Here is a 27,332-nt window from a genome sequence, read left to right on the forward strand (position 1 = left end):
TATTACAAACTGAATTGATATTTTAATGTAGTGACCATAAAGTTTTAAGTTGTTCAGTAAAATATGGTACTACACTTGAGATTTTTCAAGTAGGAACTCTTACATTGAGTAAGCTGTCTCTTAATACTAGTTAAAGAAACAACAATTTGAACTGAATGAAAAAATAAGCAGGATGTAACAAATATTAACAATGACGATCCCTATGAGATGCATGTGTAACAAATAACTTATGTATTATTTTTGTTAACCTAGCACATTCAAGTGATATTTATATGAAACAGAATAGTTATTAAGTTTTACTTTATAATTTCAGTTTTTCATTTTGAACAAAAGAACTTTGATTTCATTCATAGAGCTTTCTGCATTGGTGAGTAAAATCATATGTTGGAACTCTCATTATGTGTAAATACTAATGATGTTAAAGGGTCGCAGTCATTCAAAATGGTGACTTTTTGATTAAATATATGTTGTTGGTCAATGAAGCCCTTCTTTGGATGATCTTCAAAATTTTATTGACAAAAAAAAGAGATATGTTATTTCAGTGATTTTCTATAACTTTATAAAATAAATATTTTAAAGATGATTTTGTTGGTTTTTTAATGTCAAAATGTACTTTTTCAGAATTTTGTCATGCTTAAAAACAGTTGGCTGTATTGTACTTTGAATTATGACTTTAAGTATGCTGAGCAAAAAAAAAGGTGCATTTTTTGTTTTAGACAAATGCTCCAGGGGGTGGAGTAACAGCAGGATTGACCACTGCTAGAACTGTTTGTCGTGTCATATTGAGAGACCTTACTGGAAAATACTCATGGGATAGTTCTGTACTTTATGCTCCACCATGGTGTAACAAAGGATCATCTCTGAACAGTAAGTACATTTAAATACTACTAAATTGGCAACACCACTTTAATATGTGAACTGCAAATATATTTGTAATTTTGACTGAGTACTAAGCCTATACAAAAACAAAATGAATACACTTTATATCATATTACAATTACTTTGTACTTCAGCTTTATGAATATTAAAAATTATAGACATTGATTTACTGGTAGAACATAATTAGTTGTATACATTAGGTTTGAATATTTTGGTATCGTTTGCAGATGCCAAAGCTTTGCTTGATATTTGTACAGAAATTGAGAGGGAGCCACTTTTGATACAGGAAGAAGAAATACCACCATCAATACTCCCTAGTACTGTTCATAGATCTCCTTCACAGATTCCTTATCACCAGACAGATAATGAAGTGGAATATGACAATTTAAATGATGTAAATAAATAACTTTTAGAATAATAAATTCATATGAGAACTTCAGTGAAACAGTCACTTGGCATTTGTTAGAGCATGTTTTTTATTAGAACCCTTTCAGACATGGTCTTTTTAATAAAAAATATTGTCTTCAGTTTTTCTTTTGTATAATTAAAATTGAACTAAATCTTATTTATTTCTTACTTTATTCTGAACTGATTCACTTCTATATATTTTATACATCAAAAAGTATTTGGGTATCTCAAAAAGACTTTATTTATCTGTTCACACAGATTGATGTTGACCAGGTCTACAGAATCCAATGTTAAGGACACATAATCCTTTGAAAATACTGACAGTGAAATTCCTTGAAAATGCATTTGGATTTAAAGCATAAAATGAACTGTTTTGAGAAATTATTGCCAGTTTTCTTGCATTGTGTTCAGTTAGTAAACATACATGTAATTTAGAAAACAACTATGTAATATTGACATCCATGAACACTTAAAAAATATAACAGATATTAACGCTATTTTACAAGATTTTCCTTTGATCTTACTGACTGATAATTTCCTTTTTCAGCACAGTGGAGTGATATGAAAAATTATCGCTAGAAACTAAGGGTGCTTTTGCCATTGCCAATCAAATTAACAATGTGGTCATAGGTAAAATAGTGATAAACAGATTATCATAGCCTAAGCCAGAAAACCGATCTTGTTAAGATGACCAATAATAATCTAAAATTCTTTTACAACTTCTAGATTACATTGATCATATCTGAGATGATATGACTTTTTTTTTTATCTATGATACTTTCTTATTACAGCTCCTAGGTTATATTGGCTATACAAGCCCTGAGTGTATCTTGGAACCTGGTTTACCATTGAATGTTGAAGCACCTATACCTGAAGGGTTAAGTGAAGATGCTGAAAATGTTGTTACAGATATGGTGATAGATCAGAAAGATGGAGAGCTGGATTATTACCAGAAACATAAAAATAGTCAAAGGTAATTAGGGATATAAATTGCTTGGAGGATCTTTGCATGTCTATGAATTGTTTTAGAAAATAAGGATAGCAAATACTAAAACTGTAAACTCCATTTTGAAAAGAATTTTATATTTAAGTGCAGTAACTAAGGCGAAAGTAGAATTGAATTTCAGGAGTTCTGGAATTTACGTAAATAATGGTATTTGCTTTAATCAAATTTGGACTTTGTCATATTAACTATGATAAGAATTTTGTTTCCATAAACAGTTGACTGAAACTCATTGACACAAAAATTAAATTTTGTCATAATTGGGTATAGAAATATTACAGCAGAAGACATGATATGGCCTCAACTTCTGTCTTCTCACATGGCTGCAAGTTGCAATACTCCAATCTGATTACAAAAAGCATGCATGGTTACGGTAACTACGAATTATGTGGTCATTTCAGTTCTATGGAACTGTAGTTGTTTTTTTGTGTCAATAAGTGCTAAATTTGGGCAATGTTTTGATATCAAAATGCATGCAAAGGTTTAAGGTAAAACTTATAAAGCATGTATAAGTATTCTTTAACTTACAATCTTTATATGATATTCAATTTTTAAAACCATATGACTACATCTTTTCTCTCTAGGAATGTTTAATATTATTGATCATGTGATCATTAGATACAAATTTTCTGATAGAATTTTGTAAAACTTCAATTAAACTTCCTCTCAATATCCAAATGAACTAACAGTTTTTGAATTTATTACCCTTCACTGATATATATCTGTCTTATCATATGATACTAATATCAGACATTACAGATAATCTATTGTGTTACAATTTTTATTCCTGTGCCTCAAAAAGGGGGGTAATACAGTTATGCATATAATTGGTAATTTACGAAACGGTTTTCGCATTGAAAAAAGTATTTCAAATCAGTATCGTCACTTAAATTGTGAAAGTGTAAAAATATTATGCATTAAAATACTATAAATTTACCTGTCCTTATGTTTTTGACAAGTTTATGACCCCCAGGTAGTTAACATTTACAGCAGGTGTTACAAGTTGCGATTACAACTCATCGGGCGTATGACATTTGTGCCGATTTTTTAAATTTTAATTCTTTCATTTGCGCCGATTTCATTTTTTCATTTGCGCCGATTTTATATTTGCTCCTAATTGGATTAACAGGTAAGTTAATACTTGTACATGTACTATACCGTGCAGGTATATTGGTAAAATCTGTTTATAAACATAGGTTTTAGTTAATTTTGATTCATATTGTTCTGAACTTTGCTGTAATTATTGCACACTGCCACGAGCCGAGGAGTCAATTTTTTTAACCATCGACGGCCACACACATAAGTACGTTAGCAAGACAAAGAAAAGATGGATTACGTTATAAAATTGACAATTACAACAAATATAGAAGACACGAAATCACATGAAAGGAACATATTAGATATGTTGCCTATAAATACTCAGCAAGAACAGATTTATGATTTTAATGTCTTCCGTTTTTATGGATTTGAATGCTGTAAATAGATTTTAAAAAGTCATTTTAGTATAAACCAGAGTGTTTTTATCTAAGGTTTTTACTTCTTGATTTTAAAGTGTAAATATAGTGTACAACTGGATGACGGAAGAGGTCTATAATGATAAATATAAAAAAAAACATGACTTGGATGGAGAGTTGTCTCATTTGCACTCATACCACATCTTCTTATATCTATTCACCTGTAATTAACCTGTAAAAAATCGGCGCAAATGAAAACAAAAATCGGCGCAAATGAAAGAAAAAATCAGCGCAAATGAAATGCAGATCGGCCCAATGCAAAACGCCGAACTCATCCACTTATAGCCATCCGATGGTTCACTAATCCGTTAATTATTTATGAACCTCATAATTGACAATCATAATTATTTTCCCCAGGAAAAGCAGTCAGTCTGCATTTCAACATCCAGGAGTATAGTTTCGTCATTTGATCAATATTATATCCCCACGGACAGTTCGCATTTGAATTTCAATATTTCTCAAACGATCACAATTTGACATCCGTTGTCATAGACAACAAAAATGTAAAATACGAAATAATTTAGTATCAATTAAATGAGAGACAAATATATATACCTCTTACTTAAGGAATTTGAATATAAAAAATTATAATTACCTGATGAATCTGGACTCGTTTTGAATTTATTATCCACATGTCACTTCTTATTTTCATTTCATTTTAAAACTGAAAGTAGAAAACATGATCTGTTTACTATTCTTTATTTGTTTACAACCTCCTTACAGTCATAATAATCGTTACAAAATGGATTTTATACAGTTCCAACTAATAGAATTGATATCCAAATATCGATTTTGACTTTTAATCAGGATAATGATTATGCAGTGAGATAATCATTGCAAGTTAATTTCTGCTGTGATTTCTTGTTTTAAAAAATGGAATCCAACTTTTGTTGATTAGGAATGTCCCCCGGAACAAACTTAAGAGAAATTGTGAACTAAATTTCCGGATCCCATGTCAGAAGCTTTCATAATAAGGGCCAATACAGTCAAATCATACAATAACTGCCAATTATGCCTATAAGTCCTTTAAAATCTGACAAATGTAAAGATGAAGCTAGTACATGTAATAAACATCCTTGGTCCCTTTCTGTTAGACAAAAATAGGTTGAATTTAATAGCATTCAAAAGTGACTAAAGCCCTCAAAATCCTAGATTAAACCCTGTTCATGTATTAAACATATATTTTCTATTTCCAACTTTTGTATAGCTGTGAAATATGATATGTTTAGGCTGTTAAGAATTGAATACAGGCTATTTGTTAAACAAAATTTGTTTTGTAATTAATTCTCAAAATGCTAAGTATACTATTATTTTTTGGCATCAGACATGTGGAGAATGTGAAGTAAGTTGTAGATGGCTATATTTACTCTGGTTTATAGCTTACATAAAACAAGTTTGCTGTGTGTTTTATACTTTATAGTTTCAGTACATATTATTTATCTTCACTTCTAACTCTCTCTCATCTTCTCTGTAAAACACTGCATGCACATAATTATTGGAGATTTTATGAAGCAGTAGGTTAAACGGAAAACACTTATTTTATATTCCTCTAATTTGATATTGTATTGTAAATGTGTATTTGGTTTTAATATATGATCATTTAGTTGAAATAGTTTCTCTACATATAATTTAAACAAAATGTTTTTGAAGTTGTTTATAAAGTATGACTAAAATTAAATCTGTTGTTGTCTCTTGGTATTTTAGATATTTTGTTTTCAGTAGCGGAAATGGTAAAATTGTTCACATTTTTTTTTACACTGGTAAATAAATCATACTTTATAAATCCATTTTTTGTAGGATTTTTTTTTAGATCATAGTTTTGGGTTCTGATTTTAAAAACAAACATAATGCATGACATACATGACAATTATATTTGACAAATTTCAGATTTCAAAGATTTTAAGATTTAAAAAAGTTATACTGATCAGTGTGTTCATACAGAAAATTCAGTCCTCATTAACCAGCCAGTATCAGAAATTAATTGATAGATTGTTTAGTGGTGTTTTTATTCCAATTTCACCATTCTTGGTTATTTCATGGCCGCTATTTTTTCTGTGCCGGAAATGGGAGTGCCTGGAGAGAACCACCAATCTTCAACAGGAAAACTTGCAATTCTTATTATTTTTTTAAAGATCAAAGTCCAACACACCATGTAGAAATTGGGGTTTCAATTCACAAACTCAGTTTTTGCCGACTAGTAGATTAACAACTTCTTGGACAACTCCTCCACTGAGCCCCACAAATGAACAGAAGAGATAATTATCTCAGTATGTGGATTTGAAATAAATAAAAGATGTAGGGTATAAGTCAATAGGACAGCAACCTAACAACAACATTATTCAAAAGACATTAGGAGGGCAACATGCAGTGTGTTTATGGACAAGTTTTTAATTTATGTTATGGTAACTTTATCATCAACTAATACTGCCTTATCATTGACTAATCTCTTACAACCTCTCAATTTGAAAATTTAAACAGACAAACACAAATATATGTTTTAAAAATCTTCTTTTTCTTGCTTTCCATCCTTTACATTTTACATAATGTTTTAATATAATCTAAAACTAATAGTTAATTACAAGTATGAATATTTGAAGAATAAATTATAATGGTTATGTGGCGATTGTTGAAAAATAATAGCACATTAATGATATCAAATCAGGATAGGGGTTCAAATAATAACCCATGGATTATATCAGATCAGGATATGGGTTCAAATAATAACACATTGATGATATCAAATCAGGATATGGGTTCAAATAATAACACATTGATGATATCAAATCAGGATATGGGTATAAGACTTGACACATTCTATTTACTCTTTAAGTTTATATTTAGTGTTATATTTTTTATCCTATTTCAACAAAGTTTCAAAAGGGGATGTAGAAATGGTATTTTCTAAGACTACCGTAATTGCAGACATTGTTGCATGCTTTTATTATTGCAATTTTTGAAGGATAGACATAAAATGAGATATTAACTATTGTGATTTGCATCAAATATCAGAATACAAGTTCTTTTTATTGTTATACTCACCCAGTTTCATTATTCGCATTAATAAAAACTCACAATAATTCATGAATTTACAGTAATTGTTTGTTATTGAGCTCTCCCCCCCTACCAACTAAATTCTAGTTAAAGTATCACTAAAAAAACTGACCTGAAGTGTAAAATAAGTTGGTCAATAAGAAATCATTATCTTTGCAGTTTAGATATAATAGTCAGTTTGATTTTGATTAATAATCACTAACTTTAAAAGATCTCTTAAAATGAAAATTACTTACTCTGAAATTATTATTTTAATTTAATTGATAAGAACAACTTATTTTCAGTTTAAATTTCCATCAGATTGTTTAAAACTCAGAATCACCTGATCAAGATCATTTCGGTCAATGTTTTGTAGACCTAAATTTATTCTTGACATTCAATGTGTAGAATAGATAATTTCATAATATGCTAAGTAATTAAAATGCAAGCATATAATGAAAATAAGATAACATACAGTCTAATAGATGTCCCTTTTATAAAATGCTCTTCCAAGAAATTGAATGTTTGAAATGAAAGTCAAGTTGTCTCATGCTATATCTATCAAAATATCTTCTGAAATAGAGATGTCTTCATGCATACATAGATTCCATTTTCAAAAACCAAATATCAATGCATGGATTTACATATTGAAACAAAGTATTCTCAACTGTATTTGAATATTTTACTTCATTTCTCTAAGAATGGTACATGTGTATAGCAACTTTTATCTGATGATTAACATTATATCATATTACCTTGCATGTTATAATATAGAAATTTTAACCGGCGGGAAAGGGCCTTTTTCCAAGTTTTGTTTGGTATATTTCAGTTTGATAGCTCAGCCACAGATGCCATTAGAGGTCCAGGATCCTGTATCACCATTTCAAATTTGTAGAATGCTTCTTAATCAAATGGGGCTGTTAGCATGGGAGAAAAGGTAATTTTTATTTTACTGCAAGTTATATTAAGCTTCAATTACAATTGATCTTGTTTGCAAAACATTAGGAATTTTGTATTCAGTAATCAGCTAAATGAGAGCCAATGTCAAGGTTTGATATAGTTGCATATTGATAGAATCTGTAGGAAAATTATTATTATATTTTTTTTTTAGATGCAGTTTTGATCTTCTGAAGAAATCAGACAGTATGCTTAGACAGCTAAAGTATTTAGATAATCAAAAGTGGTAAGTTTAAAAACATAACTGTAGTTTTTAAACAGGGATATTATTCAAATTATGATATTTACTCTAGTACTATAGAAGTACCATTTGGAAAAATCAGCTTTTATCACTGTTTGAATACATGTCCATAACATAATGTAAGATGCATGTGTATGAGTGTTTAAAAAGAAAGCATACTAACAGTTCCAAAATAAATCACATTTGCTCTTTTGAACTGACAATTAAGGAAAGGATATGTTTTGTAACCTACCATTATAGGTATTCATTGAATAGGAAAAATATATATTTCAGTCGAGAAACCCACAAGTTTGCTGTGATATATGTAGCAGAAGGACAGGAAGATAAAAACTCAATTCTAAACAATACTGGAGGGAGTAAAGCTTATGAAGACTTTATATCAGGATTAGGATGGGAGGTATGTAGGAGGTCAAGGTTTCTTCATTGAATAATTTTGAGTTTAGAGATATTGTATTTTGTACTGTAGAAAATATATTTAAAAAAAAAAGAAAATTCCAAATTGTAGACTTATAAGCCTTCTCAAGATAGCTTCAAAGATGTATTGTTGAATTTGAAATTTACAAAGATTTAAGGTTAGTTCTCTATAAATGCTCAAAAAAGCTATCTCTACCACTCATACAATAATAATATATGTATCAGAAGTCTTCATCTATTTATCTGGATGCTTGTAATTTATTTGATGAAATTATTAACAAATAATACAACAGTAAGGACCTATATTGTGTTTTCAGATTGACTTAGAAACTCATCAGGGATTCCTTGGAGGTTTACATCAGAACAAATCTACAGGAGATACTGCTCCCTATTTTGCTACATCTTTGTATGAGTGTATATATCATGTATCTACAAGAATGCCCTCCGGCTCAGATGAAGCAATTCATACAAAGGTATGTGTTTGTTTCACTTAGGTTACTCAAATGTTTACTTAATTGGGGTATATAGTGATTGTTAGTCCTTTTGTTAGTCTGTTTATCTGTCCATCCATACTTTTAATTTATAACTCCATAATTAAGGGGTGACTTCAACAAATAGATATTATGTTTTAGTATCTATAGGCTCTATACAGCTCTTATTTTATTTTTATTTTTCAAGTGACAGTTTAGGTTTAACCATATAGAAAATGGAATTTGCTGTATTTGTACAATTGGATGAGAATTGGTATGAATTGTTTGTCATCATCCACTGAAATAACCACATTGGTCTGCTAGACCCTACTGATGTTTCGGACAAATTTAGTTAAGAATTTTCAAACCTGTATCCACTCTTATATACAGGCAGCAGCATGGCAAATTATTTAATTTGTTTTTGATTTTGCTGCAAAGCAGGTACAAAATGTAATGCATATCAATGTGTAAATGTTTTTTCTCGCCTGTAATGATAGTTGTAGAAGCAATACTTAAGGAGTTCTTTCAACATCATCTGTGTCAACAATTGTTGATGAGATCCCTCAGAGGATATCTGTATAACCAGTTTATATTTTATTATTGTAGATCAAACATTTAGGAAATGATGAAGTACACATTGTTTGGTCAGAACATTTCCGTGATTATAGGCGAGGTATTATACCTACAGAGTTTGGTGATGTTATAATAGTCATTTATCCTTTACCTAATGGTTTGTACAGAATACAGATCATCAGAAAGGCAGAGGTATGTTGTACACCTTACACTTTTAAAAAAATCTGTGTACATTGGTAAGAACTTTTGTCTTCATTGTCCTTTCTATATAAGCTATTCTTTACTTTATTTAATTTAAATTCCTTAAAATAACTAGTTCCAAAATTTGAAAATCTTACACAAGTCTATAAAAAAAATTCTGAATTAACCTGATAAGGATTGCTACCAAACTTTTTAAATTCTACAATATGTATGATCTTATTTACAATGTGATGTTCATTGTCATTTAATGCCATCATAATTGACCCTAACTATTACTTAAAATTGGTGGTGGGGACGTGTTAGTTACTTATAATTTGCAGCACTACAATATTTGAATTGCCTCTTGATTAATTTGATAATTATTTTTATATTTTGTAGATTCCATATTTTGGACCTCTATTTAATGGTGCAATAGTGGATCGTAAAATCCTACCCGGTCTAGTCAGGGCTGCTGCAATAAATGCCAGTCGTATTAAAAGGGCTCAAATGTCCTTGTATCACTCATTGTATCCTTTGTTTATTTTTATTATTGTGTCCACCTCTGACGACACATAAATGTAGGCTTGTCAATTTGGAACTCCTTGACCATGGCTGGATGAAAATTCAAACTTTTATAGATTTCTTTTACTGTCACGATGTGTACTTGCTATCTGTTATTTATATTTTTTATTTGAGGAATTTTTTTTTTGAGGTTTCCCTTCCAGAAATTAGACTTTTGCCATTTCTTCATGTATCATTTAAGGAGGACAAAGGAAACACTTCTTCATTTGAAGTCATACACATAATTTTAATTATGTGTATATTATGAGTAGAGCAAATAATGATAAGAAGGCATTATATAGAGAAAGTTTATAAAAAAATGTGTTCTTACTATACTACCACTGAATCTTTGTATTACTGTTTTTCTTAATGACATCAGTTATGAGGAACGTGCCAAAGGTTTCGACACATTAGTACAAAACCACATAGACATGACAATGTTTGAAGATTTCTCAGCAAGTGTGTTTGCTCCAGTTCTCCCAGCTAATTCTACAAGTAAGTTTACATTAATTTTACTGCATTTGTTCCATTCGAGCAGCCAGGTCCAACCAGAGGCTTTCAAATTGGTATTTGCTGCTTCTCCACTAAGCATTACATTTAGGAGTAAAGACTGGTCAGATTTAAGTCAGAATAATATGTGTGGGTGAGGTGACATGTCTTCCCTTGAACTGTTACATTGTGAACTAGCACATTAAAAAGCTAGTTCAGTGTGTCGGTCTAGTGCAAATCAGTATTAATTTACATAACCCATTACCATGTTCTTGTCCTGAATATGCATTCTAATTTGCTGCTGGATGTTAAGCAGCCATTCATCATCATTCATTTGAGCATCAAAATGTATAAACTATACAAATTATTGTTATATACAGTATACAGTCACTGACCATATAAAGCCTTATCTAATTACAGCTGCTGCTACTATTTTTGATTTATTAAAATGAAATGAACATATTTCCACATAGAGGACACAAACATGAATTAATTTTTCTTACAAAATAACAAGAACGGAAAGAAACAGTGGACTTTGCCTTACAGTACTATACTTTTATTGGTTATTAATGAAAAAGGTATAGAAATTATATGTATTAATGAAATGTTGAATTTCTGGTTTTTGATTTCAGTATGTGACCAAACTACAGACTTGCCACAGAGTGCAAGTTCCAGTTCATTAGAACAGACATTTACAAGTCCTGATCAAATGTCTCCCTCTAGTGCTAGACAAAGTCGAGGTAGGAAAGTACAGTCTGCTATTTGGGATAAAGGACGTGACAGTTTGATTTTCTTTTAGCTTTGTTCCCACCTATGGAATTTTAAGCATGAAAGACTGTGTGGTTCAGCTTGGCAGTTTTTTTGTTGTTGTTATTATTTTAACAATTAACACATATTTTTCCTAGCTAAGAAATGGAAGATGTTCCCATTATGGTTATGAAAATGAAAATACTCAGGGGCTTTTTAATAATACTGTTAACCTTTTTAAGAGCAGTAGATAATTAGAATTAAATTCAAAATGATACTTGTAATGTCTTTATACTAAAATAAACTATATTTTCAATATAGTATAACAGCAGAAATATTAACTAGAAAGTTTGAACAAATAATAAAGAATGCTTTATAATGAGAACCTTACTAACCATGTAGACTTTCAAAAGTTCATTCTAATTCTTTCATGTGTAAAAAGCACCTATATATTGTGTATTGTTAAAGTCTTCCATTATGAAGAAACCAAAATAATTCATCAGTAAACATTCCCTACCCTTTTAGAAGCTAATTCACAATCAAGTGTCTTGCACAATATATATTATAAGGGAATATTTACATTGTGTATAAAAGATAACAAAGTACTTCAATAGTTGTACTGTTTATAAGGGAAGATCCTATTTACATTGTGTATTAAAGATAACAAAGTACTTCAATAGTTGTACTGTTTTATATCATACTGTTCATTATCACACAGCTCCTGGGAAAAATAATCGAGGTGGTTTGCGTCGCCAAAAATCTGTTGACTTTGGCTGATCATTCTAATAGCAGGTAAACATGGAATGATGATTAAGGAATGAAAATGAATGCATGATCAGTGATAGGGTAATATATAGCAACGCTTACTGTGCAAATATGGTATTCAAAAATTCTGTTGCATCTGCACTTTTAGATAAGCTTCAGTTTTACAACTAACATGATTGAAATAGATAAATTGAATAGTGAAGTTGAAAAGGTCAAACCTTAAATTAAGAGTATTTCTAAAAGAAAATTATTTAAAAATTAAATTATATTTTTTTTCTCAACTTTTCTCCATTTGAACACACAAACATATTGGATGATGATCGGGAGGTAGGTTTTATTGTAGCATGAACATGTGGTCAGATTCCCTTCAGTAGATGATTGTATTTTACTCTAGATTGTTTTCTGTAATTCTTTTAAATATTTCTTCATAAACACAGCTAAAAAGACTTTATTTTGGTCTTTGATAGTACCTTTAGTCATCAAGTTTTGGGGGTATAACTTTAATACATGTACTGTTGAAATAATTTTCAAGGTACATTGAATTGATTTGAAACCTACATTGATGAACTATATTCCTTGAAAATATGGCATTATTGTTTTGTATTTCTTATCTGCAGCAATAAGAAAAATGAACAAATGAGGCCTGTAGGTTATAAGAGTTGAAGAAGATAAATAGTTTAATTTGCAATTAATCTAAAGTTGTCATAATTTACAATGCAAAATAGACAAATTTTCAATAACAAAATTATAGTTCTAAGATTATTCCATCAAAAGTATTCACTCAATCATGGTTTACAGAAAATATAAACTTAAATAGTGATTTTAGTTTATTTATTTTTTACTTCTGACATAATACAGATATGAAATTAGTGATGTGACCTACTTTTTTTTTAGAAATTTTAAATAGCAGCACTCAGGATTTATTTTATGAAATTGCAGTGTCTTTTTTTTTTTCTTATTTAGTTCAGTTTTTCAAATTTTATTTCATCTTATTGTAGTTTTTGTATTATTCTGTTTCTTGTTAATTTTCTGTTCAAAATATCTTTAAGCTACCTGCAGTGTCAATATTATAATATTCTGTATGCTTATTTGAGGTGGGAACTATTTTATTTGCAATTATATGATTCATGTATTAATATTTATTGGATTGATTGCAATTGAATTCTTGAGCATTTAAGTTCATTATTTATGAAGAAAAAACATTTTCAGTAGCACATTTGAGCTTTTTTAGCAGGCTGATTATACGTTCAATTTGATTGCTTTTTTACCCAGTCGACAATTATATATGCATTAGACTTCAATGTAAAATTAACAGCAGTAGTAAATCTGGCGTTTTTGGCTTATGGTTATATGGTATAGCTAACCATCTTTTGTAATTTTCTATTAGTATATAACTGAAGAGATGTGGTAAGTCTTTGTATGTTTCTGTTATCTGAATGCTTTATTCACAATCATATTAAGTTTCTATAATGTCACTTAGCATGATGAGATATGTGAACAGTGGGCATTTAATAATAGCCTCTGTGTTTTCTGTCCAAGGAAAATCCAGATTAAAACGGGTATATTTTTTAAAATTGAGAATGAAAATCTATTTCTCCTGAAAATTTAGGCTGTTACACTAAATACATTTATGTTATAACATAATAATAAAAAAAAAAATAGATTAATTCTTTCTGTTTAAACACTCAACTAATTTTATTTAACATTATAAGAAGATATATATTTGAATAAGGGACTCCCTTAGAAACTAGCTAATCTTAACATACCCATTTCAAGAGAAATTATCATTATTGAATTGTCTACTTTTGATAATTCTCGTTTCACCTCTTTCAAATCATTTTACTATTTAGTGTATTCTCTGAATATTGAAATCTTTCTATTAGATACAGGCAATCCTAGGACCCTTGCTGAGCTTGCAATTGTCTATGGGATTTTTAAAAATTGAGCCATAAACTTGAGGTCACCTGTTTGGAGTGTACACCACTTGTCGATATAAAGGAACCCAATAAAAATATTTGTAAGAGGTCAATAGAAAGTCTGTTGCAGGGCAACATTTCTTTTGACACTTGATCTTTGTTAAAAAGATCCCACATCATTTAATTCAACTTGTGAATTCTATTTATTAAACATTCATTTACTGTTTCTTTTTAACCAATATCTTTTCTCATTCATTATAATTTAATGAATTAAAATTATCTATTAATTTCAAAAACATTTTTCCTACCCTAACATCCAATATCTTAATTATAAACTATTGTAAAATGAATACTGATCAAAGATAAATGTAATAATAAGAAAAATAGTCTTCTTTAACTTTATCAAACTTAGTGAAGTTACACAATGTTTAAGAAAGGATTTTGCATATGAAGAAAGTGAATAAAGCATCAGATGGTTTCTTGTTGTGATATTTGTTCTTTTTAACTTTTTTTATAGAAAATTCAGCATTTGTGAAGTTATGACATTACTGGTGAATGGAACTTTTTATTAGGTTGATTGATTGGCAATGGCAACGTTGCATGGGGAATTATTTCATTTCTGCATGAAAGCTTGGTGAAATAATCTTTAATACAAATTTTACTAATTCACCAATAATTAACATACATTTGTTGAATTTTGTTCTTGATGTTGTAAATTTTAGCTCAATGTTGTATGAGCTTTTGTGTTAATTTCATTTCTGTTAATGTAACTTTGTACAAGTATAAAATATTAAGGAGTTAAGCAAATATATTTCTTTAGGTATGAAATCTATTTGTGCTGAAAAATTTGAAAAAAATTATCAAAGGTTTGTCCATAGGATTCTTAATTAATTTAGATTAGAATATTTCTCAGTTGTCCCATTTTTATTATAAAAATTCCAAAATGTGGATAAATTCTAAAGAAATACTTTGATCACTTTTTGCTGCAAGTCTATTAGTGTTTTATAGTGTTGTTTTTTTACACTGTTGAAATGTACAATAATGTTTATCCTCTGTCCTAAACATGTGGAGTGGATTTATACTATTTTGTTAATTTATTTGTTTGTTTGTTGATCTGCCCTCAGTTAAGTTTGTGTGTTTTAAGTCTGAATCCTCCACATTAAATCAAAAGCACTTTTATCAATTTGCAATAAACTTTGGTGAATTATTTATATCTATTAATGTGAGCTCCCTTTCAATTTTTTTTTTTTTTTATAAATTTTTGATTTTTTGTTTCAATTATGAGGTTTTTTTTCATTAAAAAAGGGGGATTTTCCAGTTTTCAGACATAACTTCCAAATAATTTGAGCAGTTTTCTTGATGACTGGTGACTTGTTTATATCTATTAAAATAACCTCTCTTTAGTTTTTTATGGGCATTATGTTTTCTGATCAGTGTGTCTTTTCGTTGTTTTGTCCATCCTTCTGTCCCTCTCAGGTTTAAGTGTTTGGTTGAGGTATTTTTAGCTCACCTGGCCCAACAGGCCAAGTGATCTTTTCTCATCACTTTGCGTCCGTCATCCCTCGTCATCGTCCATAATCATTAACTTTTACAAAAATCGTCTCCTCTGAAACTACTGGGCCAAATTTAACCAGACTTGGCCACAATCATCATTGGGGTATCTAGTTTAAAAAATGTGTCCGGTGACCCGGCCAACCAAACAAGATGACTGCCATGGCTAAAAATAGAACATAGGGGTATAATGTAGATTTTGGCTTATAAATCTGAAACTAAAGCATTTAGAGCAAATCTGAGTGGATTAAAATTGTTTATGAAGTCAACATCTATCTGCTCTAAAATTTTCAGATGAATCGGACAACAGGTTGTTGGGTTGCTCCCCTTTCCCCTATTCCAAGAATGAGGTGAAAAAAAGGGGGGATTCAATTTTTCTCATTTCAGATTTCAGAAATTAAGTCTGAGTTTCTTCAAATATTTTTTTTTGAGAGGATTAATATTCAACGACATAGTGAATTGCTCAAAAGCAAAAAAAAAATTTTAAGTTCATTAGACCACATTCATTCTGTGTCAGAAACCTATGCTGTGTCAACTATTTAATCACAATCCAAATTCAGAGCTGTATCCAGCTTGAATGTTGTGTCCATACTAGCCCAAACCGTTCAGGGTTCGACCTCTGCGGTTGTATTAAGCTGCGCCCTGCGGAGCATCTTGTTTGCTATTATCTTAGATATTATTATAGTATCTAATGATATCTTATACTATAAATTATGATTTTAACCTTATTTTACATGATTTCCAAAGCATCAGTAAGTACAGGTGAGCGACACAGGCTCTTTAGAGCCTCTAGTTTGATGAAGTTGACATCCAATTCTATTTATTAAACATTCATTTACTGTTTCTTTTTAACCAATATCTTTTCTCATTCATTATAATTTAATGAATTAAAATTATCTATTAATTTCAAAAACATTTTTCCTACCCTAACATCCAATATCTTAATTATAAACTATTGTAAAATGAATACTGATCAAAGATAAATGTAATAATAAGAAAAATAGTCTTCTTTAACTTTATCAAACTTAGTGAAGTTACACAATGTTTAAGAAAGGATTTTGCATATGAAGAAAGTGAATAAAGCATCAGATGGTTTCTTGTTGTGATATTTGTTCTTTTTAACTTTTTTTATAGAAAATTCAGCATTTGTGAAGTTATGACATTACTGGTGAATGGAACTTTTTATTAGGTTGATTGATTGGCAATGGCAACGTTGCATGGGGAATTATTTCATTTCTGCATGAAAGCTTGGTGAAATAATCTTTAATACAAATTTTACTAATTCACCAATAATTAACATACATTTGTTGAATTTTGTTCTTGATGTTGTAAATTTTAGCTCAATGTTGTATGAGCTTTTGTGTTAATTTCATTTCTGTTAATGTAACTTTGTACAAGTATAAAATATTAAGGAGTTAAGCAAATATATTTCTTTAGGTATGAAATCTATTTGTGCTGAAAAATTTGAAAAAAATTATCAAAGGTTTGTCCATAGGATTCTTAATTAATTTAGATTAGAATATTTCTCAGTTGTCCCATTTTTATTATAAAAATTCCAAAATGTGGATAAATTCTAAAGAAATACTTTGATCACTTTTTGCTGCAAGTCTATTAGTGTTTTATAGTGTTGTTTTTTTACACTGTTGAAATGTACAATAATGTTTATCCTCTGTCCTAAACATGTGGAGTGGATTTATACTATTTTGTTAATTTATTTGTTTGTTTGTTGATCTGCCCTCAGTTAAGTTTGTGTGTTTTAAGTCTGAATCCTCCACATTAAATCAAAAGCACTTTTATCAATTTGCAATAAACTTTGGTGAATTATTTATATCTATTAATGTGAGCTCCCTTTCAATTTTTTTTTTTTTTTATAAATTTTTGATTTTTTGTTTCAATTATGAGGTTTTTTTTCATTAAAAAAGGGGGATTTTCCAGTTTTCAGACATAACTTCCAAATAATTTGAGCAGTTTTCTTGATGACTGGTGACTTGTTTATATCTATTAAAATAACCTCTCTTTAGTTTTTTATGGGCATTATGTTTTCTGATCAGTGTGTCTTTTCGTTGTTTTGTCCATCCTTCTGTCCCTCTCAGGTTTAAGTGTTTGGTTGAGGTATTTTTAGCTCACCTGGCCCAACAGGCCAAGTGATCTTTTCTCATCACTTTGCGTCCGTCATCCCTCGTCATCGTCCATAATCATTAACTTTTACAAAAATCGTCTCCTCTGAAACTACTGGGCCAAATTTAACCAGACTTGGCCACAATCATCATTGGGGTATCTAGTTTAAAAAATGTGTCCGGTGACCCGGCCAACCAAACAAGATGACTGCCATGGCTAAAAATAGAACATAGGGGTATAATGTAGATTTTGGCTTATAAATCTGAAACTAAAGCATTTAGAGCAAATCTGAGTGGATTAAAATTGTTTATGAAGTCAACATCTATCTGCTCTAAAATTTTCAGATGAATCGGACAACAGGTTGTTGGGTTGCTCCCCTTTCCCCTATTCCAAGAATGAGGTGAAAAAAAGGGGGGATTCAATTTTTCTCATTTCAGATTTCAGAAATTAAGTCTGAGTTTCTTCAAATATTTTTTTTTGAGAGGATTAATATTCAACGACATAGTGAATTGCTCAAAAGCAAAAAAAAAATTTTAAGTTCATTAGACCACATTCATTCTGTGTCAGAAACCTATGCTGTGTCAACTATTTAATCACAATCCAAATTCAGAGCTGTATCCAGCTTGAATGTTGTGTCCATACTAGCCCAAACCGTTCAGGGTTCGACCTCTGCGGTTGTATTAAGCTGCGCCCTGCGGAGCATCTTGTTTGCTATTATCTTAGATATTATTATAGTATCTAATGATATCTTATACTATAAATTATGATTTTAACCTTATTTTACATGATTTCCAAAGCATCAGTAAGTACAGGTGAGCGACACAGGCTCTTTAGAGCCTCTAGTTTGATGAAGTTGACATCCAATTCTATTTATTAAACATTCATTTACTGTTTCTTTTTAACCAATATCTTTTCTCATTCATTATAATTTAATGAATTAAAATTATCTATTAATTTCAAAAACATTTTTCCTACCCTAACATCCAATATCTTAATTATAAACTATTGTAAAATGAATACTGATCAAAGATAAATGTAATAATAAGAAAAATAGTCTTCTTTAACTTTATCAAACTTAGTGAAGTTACACAATGTTTAAGAAAGGATTTTGCATATGAAGAAAGTGAATAAAGCATCAGATGGTTTCTTGTTGTGATATTTGTTCTTTTTAACTTTTTTTATAGAAAATTCAGCATTTGTGAAGTTATGACATTACTGGTGAATGGAACTTTTTATTAGGTTGATTGATTGGCAATGGCAACGTTGCATGGGGAATTATTTCATTTCTGCATGAAAGCTTGGTGAAATAATCTTTAATACAAATTTTACTAATTCACCAATAATTAACATACATTTGTTGAATTTTGTTCTTGATGTTGTAAATTTTAGCTCAATGTTGTATGAGCTTTTGTGTTAATTTCATTTCTGTTAATGTAACTTTGTACAAGTATAAAATATTAAGGAGTTAAGCAAATATATTTCTTTAGGTATGAAATCTATTTGTGCTGAAAAATTTGAAAAAAATTATCAAAGGTTTGTCCATAGGATTCTTAATTAATTTAGATTAGAATATTTCTCAGTTGTCCCATTTTTATTATAAAAATTCCAAAATGTGGATAAATTCTAAAGAAATACTTTGATCACTTTTTGCTGCAAGTCTATTAGTGTTTTATAGTGTTGTTTTTTTACACTGTTGAAATGTACAATAATGTTTATCCTCTGTCCTAAACATGTGGAGTGGATTTATACTATTTTGTTAATTTATTTGTTTGTTTGTTGATCTGCCCTCAGTTAAGTTTGTGTGTTTTAAGTCTGAATCCTCCACATTAAATCAAAAGCACTTTTATCAATTTGCAATAAACTTTGGTGAATTATTTATATCTATTAATGTGAGCTCCCTTTCAATTTTTTTTTTTTTTTATAAATTTTTGATTTTTTGTTTCAATTATGAGGTTTTTTTTCATTAAAAAAGGGGGATTTTCCAGTTTTCAGACATAACTTCCAAATAATTTGAGCAGTTTTCTTGATGACTGGTGACTTGTTTATATCTATTAAAATAACCTCTCTTTAGTTTTTTATGGGCATTATGTTTTCTGATCAGTGTGTCTTTTCGTTGTTTTGTCCATCCTTCTGTCCCTCTCAGGTTTAAGTGTTTGGTTGAGGTATTTTTAGCTCACCTGGCCCAACAGGCCAAGTGATCTTTTCTCATCACTTTGCGTCCGTCATCCCTCGTCATCGTCCATAATCATTAACTTTTACAAAAATCGTCTCCTCTGAAACTACTGGGCCAAATTTAACCAGACTTGGCCACAATCATCATTGGGGTATCTAGTTTAAAAAATGTGTCCGGTGACCCGGCCAACCAAACAAGATGACTGCCATGGCTAAAAATAGAACATAGGGGTATAATGTAGATTTTGGCTTATAAATCTGAAACTAAAGCATTTAGAGCAAATCTGAGTGGATTAAAATTGTTTATGAAGTCAACATCTATCTGCTCTAAAATTTTCAGATGAATCGGACAACAGGTTGTTGGGTTGCTCCCCTTTCCCCTATTCCAAGAATGAGGTGAAAAAAAGGGGGGATTCAATTTTTCTCATTTCAGATTTCAGAAATTAAGTCTGAGTTTCTTCAAATATTTTTTTTTGAGAGGATTAATATTCAACGACATAGTGAATTGCTCAAAAGCAAAAAAAAAATTTTAAGTTCATTAGACCACATTCATTCTGTGTCAGAAACCTATGCTGTGTCAACTATTTAATCACAATCCAAATTCAGAGCTGTATCCAGCTTGAATGTTGTGTCCATACTAGCCCAAACCGTTCAGGGTTCGACCTCTGCGGTTGTATTAAGCTGCGCCCTGCGGAGCATCTTGTTTGCTATTATCTTAGATATTATTATAGTATCTAATGATATCTTATACTATAAATTATGATTTTAACCTTATTTTACATGATTTCCAAAGCATCAGTAAGTACAGGTGAGCGACACAGGCTCTTTAGAGCCTCTAGTTTGATGAAGTTGACATCCAATCAACTTGAAACTTAGTATACATGTTACTTATGATATGATCTTTCTATTGCCAAATTAGAGATTTTTCCCCATTTTCACGGTCCATTGAACATAGAAAATGATAGTGCACATGGGGCATCTGTGTACTATGGACACATCCTTGTTATTTATTTAATTTTTTATATGACATTGAGTTGTTATGGAACTTCTTTTTTTTTTTAAGTGACAGGAGTATCATGCACTCATGACAGCTTTTTATTATACATGAAGCAACACAATTAAATTGAATTGCATTGACTTCATTTCAAAGGAAATCTTAAACCTGTTTTTTTGAAGGTATACTTCATATCATGTATATATACAGATGTCTTATGTTAGGAATTTTTTACTGTTTGGCATATGTCCATTGTCCTTAACCTAATTTTCAAGGTTCAGTGACTGCTGTAAGAGAAAAAACGTTTTGTGAATTTCAATCTTATTATGAGTGATAGGACAACTATATTTGTTATATGAAATAGCTGCAATTTTTTGTATGGTCTTCAGTATCAAAGATTCTATAAGCAATTTTTAGTGTATCTAATTATAGAAAGGTACACATGTCCATCTGGCAGTGTTCAGCAGACTTTCAAGATACATTTTTTAATAGAAAAATAATACAGTAATACACTTTTCAGCCCCCAATAAAAACAGTGAATGTGCTACTGAAAGATTTCAAAGAATGTAATGAAGTCCATTAAATGAAATGTTTTTATGTCAGATAAAAATCAGTAAACAATATGGCAGCATTTCCAAAAATTAAGCTTCTATCCTCTCTATTTGAAAGTAATTGATTATATTCTGTTGCAATGCTGATGATTGTAAGTGTTTAAATAATTTTTCTGTAGATCAATTGATACTTGACTAATTTTGTGAAGTATGCATTAGTTCCTTGTATAAAACATATGCTTAATTAATTATTAGACTCATGAATTCACTTTTATTGTACATAATTTAAAACTCTTGGTAATTGTTTAGATAATTCAATTCCATTTATTATTTTAATTAGAAGTTACAAAATGTATTATCATGCTACTTTTAATAACCTTTGAAATCTACACAGTATTATAAACCAGTTAGGTGTCATTTAGAATAGATTGACGGTTTACCCCATCCCCATCCTCCTTTAAACCTCAGTGATATTTTTAGGAAGTTTGACAACTAAGTCAATATGAATATTTTTTCTGTAAAATCTTTTCCTTTGAAAATTTAATCTGATTGCAATATAAATCCCCTGTATATAATTTAAAGAAATTTTGGGTCCTTTGGTTTTGTTGTGCACACCTTCAAAAATTTGAAGGCTTAAATTTCATTGGCTGATGTAATAATTTTAAATTCAGAATCTAGAAGAGATTGTTGTCAGATTCTTTCAAGACAATGGTTGAAAAAGCATCTGAATTTTAACTCAATTTTCAAAAGAAAAACAGTTATTGATTTTGGGATGTATGGCTTGTAGGCAGGCAGCTGTCAAACAGTGTCCATTCATTAAAATGAAATCTTTTCAAATTAAGATGTGTAGTTCCCTGTGAATATAGATCAAGTTCAATTTTCTTGATTTTGCTCTTCTCCTAGTTGAGTGGTAGACCTTTCAGTAGCAAAATTGATTTTTATTATATGAATTTGTGTTATTTCCCTTTGAACAAATTATTAATTTCTATGTCATTTGGTCTCTTGTTTATTTTTAGTTATTTCCCTTTGAACAGAAATGTTTAATTAATAAGTATTTCATCAAATATTGAATTATTGGGGTCTTTTGATCTGCTGATTTAACATGTGAACTTAGATATTGGATATTGGACAATAATAGGTAAATTTCCAATTTCCAATTTTTCAGTTCTTTGACCACATTCATTTTTGGTCACAAACCTATGCTGTGTCATATATTCAAACACTTATTAAGGCTGTTTTAATCCTCAATGTGATCTATACTTGCTCAACTGGTCAGGGTTCAACCTCTGCAGGAAAATCCGGTTTGTTGTCACTCTGACAGCCTCTTCTTATATTACAGATCATATTTGAATCTCCGTCCTTCCATGCTGTGTAAATGTTTAAGTGGCATATCTCACTAATGTATAAGAATTGCATGTCATCTATTTGAAACTTTATCTTTTCAGGTAGTAGCACTGATACTGCTAATGAAGAAGGTCCTATAAAAAGAACAGCCAGAAGACTGTCATTACGTTCAAGAAAAACAGGAAAATCTACTTCTGTAACTCCTCCTTCTAGTCCACTTTTAAAACAGTAATGCAAGTCATCTCTAGCAGATTCAAATTGACACTGTATACTGTATGAAATATTTATTTAAAGGGTTGTTTACAGTTTAACAATGCAAGCTATTTTGTTTAGAATCTCTCCAAATACATTTTACAGTCAGTTATCTTACATTAGGCTTATCCTTCAAGTAAAATTTTACCAAAATCTCAACCACCTTTGTTCCAAACATTTGGAACTACAATTAAACTTTATTTGATGGTATCAGAAAAAAATAATGAGAAAATGAAAAAAAATGTGTTGCCTCTTACAATTTTTAGTGTTTATGATATTGACCAGATATTTTTGAAAGGTTATGAATTGTTAACAGAGATATGCCCGATCAAATGTTTGAAAGAATTCCATTGTAATATGAAACTTATAAAATGGTATGTGAAGAAATATCAACATCTGTCAAATGTACATGGAGATTTTCTTCTAAAATTAAGGCATATATTGAAGAATTTTAATGTTAAGTGTGTATGAAAAATTTGTTTAAGTGATGGTGGATGGTTTAAAATCTCATATTAAGGTGATCACCCTTTGATTTTTAGGAATAGAGCTACATTGAAGGTGATAATTGTAACACTTTGATAGGTATCATACTATTATATAAACTTCATCAGGATACAAAAAGGGCTATTTGTAATGAATATCAGAAAGAAAAAAAGTTTTAGTTATGAATTTCAGAAATAAAAGAGATAAAAGAGATATTTTTATGAATTCTGAAAAAAGAGATATTTTTAATGAATTCTGAACAAAGAGCTATTTTTAATGAATTCGGAAAAAGAGCTATTTTTATTGATTTCAGAAAATTGAGCTTTTTGTAATGATTTCATAAATAAAGAGCTATTAGTAAAGAATTTCATGAAAAACAGAGCTTTTTGTTATGAATTACAGAAAAAAGAGCTTTTGTAATGAAATCAGAAAAAAGAGATATTTGTAATGATGACAGCAGAAAAAGCAATTTGCAATGATTTCAGAAAAAAAGAGCTATTAGTAATGAATTTCAGAAAAAAAAGAGAGATTTGTAATGAATTTCAGAAAAAAAGCTGTTTGTAAAGATTTCAGAACAAAGGCTATTAATAATGATACACATGGTTTTAAATTTGTGTTAAAGAAATCCTTATATTTTTATCTGTCCTGATATGTGAGTGAGTGAGAATATAACACCTAGCAGCAAATTTTACATGAATATTTAAGGATGAGAACATATTAGTATGGTGTTTACTGTGATAAATTTATAAATCTTGCTTTGTACTAGACCAACACACTGAGCCAGATATTCAGTTTTGTATGCCATCCCATCCAGACTGTATTCTCACTTTTCGCTGACTACTGTTTGATCTTATCCCACAGTTCTGCATGCTAGGGCCAAAAAGCAGCAGCACTTACCATTACTAATATCTGTTGTCTTGCACTTGTTGTGGGCATGCAAGTAAAGATCACAGGTGGAGTTACAAGTTATTCTAAAAGAAAGGGCGGAAATCTTCCTGAAAACTTTCTCTTTGAAAAGTCTTTCTCATTCCTCTATTTAATTCAAAGGAGAAGTCACCTTAAGGTTTAAATATTAACTTGTGGTTTTGTATTATATGTTGAAGTGTTCATTTATATTTATTTATTAAAGGGATTTAATATTTATATATAGTCCTGTTAATACTAATGATACTTTGGATTCATTATTATTTGCTGAATACCAATTTTTGTGGATATCGGAGGTACCCTTGAACCACAAACTTAAATGTTAAAAGAATGACACATTTTCTATTAGATTGTATGCAGACTTTGGAAAAACGATAAAACTAAATATCCAAGAAATGCAAGTTTTCCTAAATCCACAAAAATTGGCACCCATGATATTAAATGAATCCACTGTAGGCGTAGTCTGTTAGTTATCATAGTTAAAGCTAGGCTGTGATATCAAATATTGTGTATTATTTTATAAATTTTAACATTTAGCACCTTTTAATACCATAAACCAAAAGTCAAAATGGTAAAATAAATAGTTAATTTTTCTATGATACTGTGATTTTTAAAGTATCAAATTGGTTGCAATTAAACTGTGAGTTTCTGTTAAGGTAGACCAGATAAATTTAAAATGGATAGAGGTGTTAGGGTTTTACTTACATCTCTATAAAGACTTAATTAAATGGAACTTACGGTATATGTCCTCATTAATAAAAACAACATTTGCAATAATGAACTGTCATTCTTGGCTGTTGTCAAAAACCAATTTCAGAAAAGCACCTTAAAAATGATGCTTGTAATTTTTTTATTTTTTGTAATGCATGTTCTGTCACATATATCTGAATCAAAAGAGATTTATAATTGCCAATTACTTAATTGCTTTCTTAGTACTTGTTTAAGTTAAAACACTGTTAGTATTCTCTTTCTGTTTACAGTATTTAATGTTCTCAGGGAATTTAAAAGTGCATTTATTGTAGCTACTTATAATGTATGATATCTATTTTTATTGTATTCGGAATAAGAAAAGTTAATTGTTCAATTAAGAAGAGATATAAAAGACAAGTCATCATTAAAAATAATAATTACAACTACTTACTTATAGCCTTGTGTATGTAACATTGACAGCAAACAGTTAGTTGAATTATAATTTCGATAAACCTCACTATTTTCAAGTACTATGGCATGCAGACCATAGAAATTCTATCAAGCATTTTTATTTGGTTGTTTATTACCCCTTTTATGTTCAGCTGAGTTAAATTGAAAGGATGCTTGATAATAATTTTAAGTTATGTATGTTATAATGCATATACTTGTATCTAAATCAAATGAGTTTGTTTAGGCAGGTTATAGGCCTGGTTAGTATATACTCATTTAATATTAAAAAACATAAATGAACGTGCAATACTAGACTTTGTGCCATATTATTGGTATCACTGCCATTATTGGCATACTTATATAGAATCATCTTAATATGTACTGTTGTGATGTTATCATTTACATGTTTATATTCTTCTCAGTTCTTATCCTTTATTACACATATATAAATTGTGATTTTTGTGAAAGAGAAATAAATTTATGGTGTAACAGTTACCGTTTGCTAATTTTTTTCTAATATTTTAGATGGGACCAAAATACATTGTAAAAATAGTATACACAAAGAATTATAATTTGCCTCACAGTATTGGTCCAGAATCCATTGTTACCTTTAGTAGTAAAGTATAAAAAAAATAAAGGAGGACAAATAGATAACAAAAGATTGTTGTACTACCTTAACCTACAAAAAGAAATATCAGGAAGCAAAGTTTTCAGATAAAGCAGATAAGGAAATATAGCCCCAATTGGACTTTTATCTGATTGGTAAAACTTTTCTCCAAAATTGATATTGTGAAGTCCATACAATCATTTGGAAACTTCATACATTGTATGAGTTCAGATTTGGCTCATTGTTATTTTGAACAGGTCTTTCATCTTTTTCATTGATTTTCAGTGTTTTTTGCACGCTAATCAATTGACATAATTGAGGTCTCCAAACTTTTAAACTTCATTTTTTTTTAATTCAAAAGGTTTTTTAAACAGTCGATGGTAATCATATTTAAAGTCGAACAGTGTTTTATTTTTCCTGACTTTTTTTAGTTCTTGAATTAATTGTTTTATCATATGTTTTATAAAGCAATATCATACAATAAACTCGGGCTGCTGAAAGTGTGTATATGAAGTCAATTTGGATGGACATTCTATGTATACAGTTCATCCTTAAAAATAACACATTATCACTTTGGTTTTCTGGTAATTTTGAGTTCTAACTAGTACTTTTAATGCATGTTAAGTGTAGAATTTAGTCAAATAACTACTGCAAATCCTTATACTGTTTGTTGTATTAAAATAACCATGTAATTGTTATATCATATCAAACACAACTTTGTATTGACTCATATCATTTTTATCGATGGTAATAAAAGTAAAGAAACAAAGTAAACGATTTTTTTCTTTTCTTATTTGACTTGAAATATACAAATGCTAGATAATAGTTTTACATTAAATTATACCAGTGGATGATTCCAACGTATAACCTTAGAAAAACTTATGATTTGATTTAGATTTTTTTTGTATTTGAACGCCACTTTTAAGCACCGCATTTAGGCTATTTTGTTTTTATTAGTGGAGGGAGCCGTAGTGCCCGGAAAAAACCCCACTGACCTCGATATGAAAACTTACAATCCTGGTCAATTAAGATTGGAGTCAGGTGCACCC

At 29.7% G+C, this 27,332-nt stretch overlaps 1 protein-coding gene across 10 annotated transcripts in view; it reads left to right on the plus strand.

Moving 5' to 3' along the window:
- Positions 1-27,057, plus strand: part of LOC143068210 (ral GTPase-activating protein subunit alpha-1-like) — a 78,835-nt gene extending 51,778 nt beyond the window's left edge. For 7 of the 10 annotated variants that reach the window (XM_076242084.1, XM_076242086.1, XM_076242088.1 and 4 more), the window contains 14 exons: positions 314-367; positions 717-867; positions 1,107-1,273; positions 2,079-2,260; positions 5,129-5,146; positions 7,664-7,771; positions 7,946-8,017; positions 8,306-8,429; positions 8,764-8,919; positions 9,523-9,681; positions 10,069-10,196; positions 10,610-10,725; positions 11,352-11,459; positions 22,979-27,057. In XM_076242084.1, coding sequence (XP_076098199.1) covers positions 314-367; positions 717-867; positions 1,107-1,273; positions 2,079-2,260; positions 5,129-5,146; positions 7,664-7,771; positions 7,946-8,017; positions 8,306-8,429; positions 8,764-8,919; positions 9,523-9,681; positions 10,069-10,196; positions 10,610-10,725; positions 11,352-11,459; positions 22,979-23,109 — 1,674 coding nt within the window. In that variant the 3' untranslated portion in view covers positions 23,110-27,057. Of the gene's footprint in view, positions 1-313; positions 368-716; positions 868-1,106; positions 1,274-2,078; positions 2,261-5,128; positions 5,147-7,663; positions 7,772-7,945; positions 8,018-8,305; positions 8,430-8,763; positions 8,920-9,522; positions 9,682-10,068; positions 10,197-10,609; positions 10,726-11,351; positions 11,460-12,184; positions 12,259-13,618; positions 13,639-22,978 lie in introns of all 10 variants that reach the window. The other 3 variants (XM_076242089.1, XM_076242087.1, XM_076242085.1) reach the window with 3 other exon arrangements.
- The last annotated feature ends 275 nt before the right edge of the window (positions 27,058-27,332 follow it).

This window comes from Mytilus galloprovincialis, chromosome 3 (genome assembly GCF_965363235.1).
Source record: "Mytilus galloprovincialis chromosome 3, xbMytGall1.hap1.1, whole genome shotgun sequence".
NCBI classification, from domain to species: domain Eukaryota; kingdom Metazoa; phylum Mollusca; class Bivalvia; order Mytilida; family Mytilidae; genus Mytilus; species Mytilus galloprovincialis.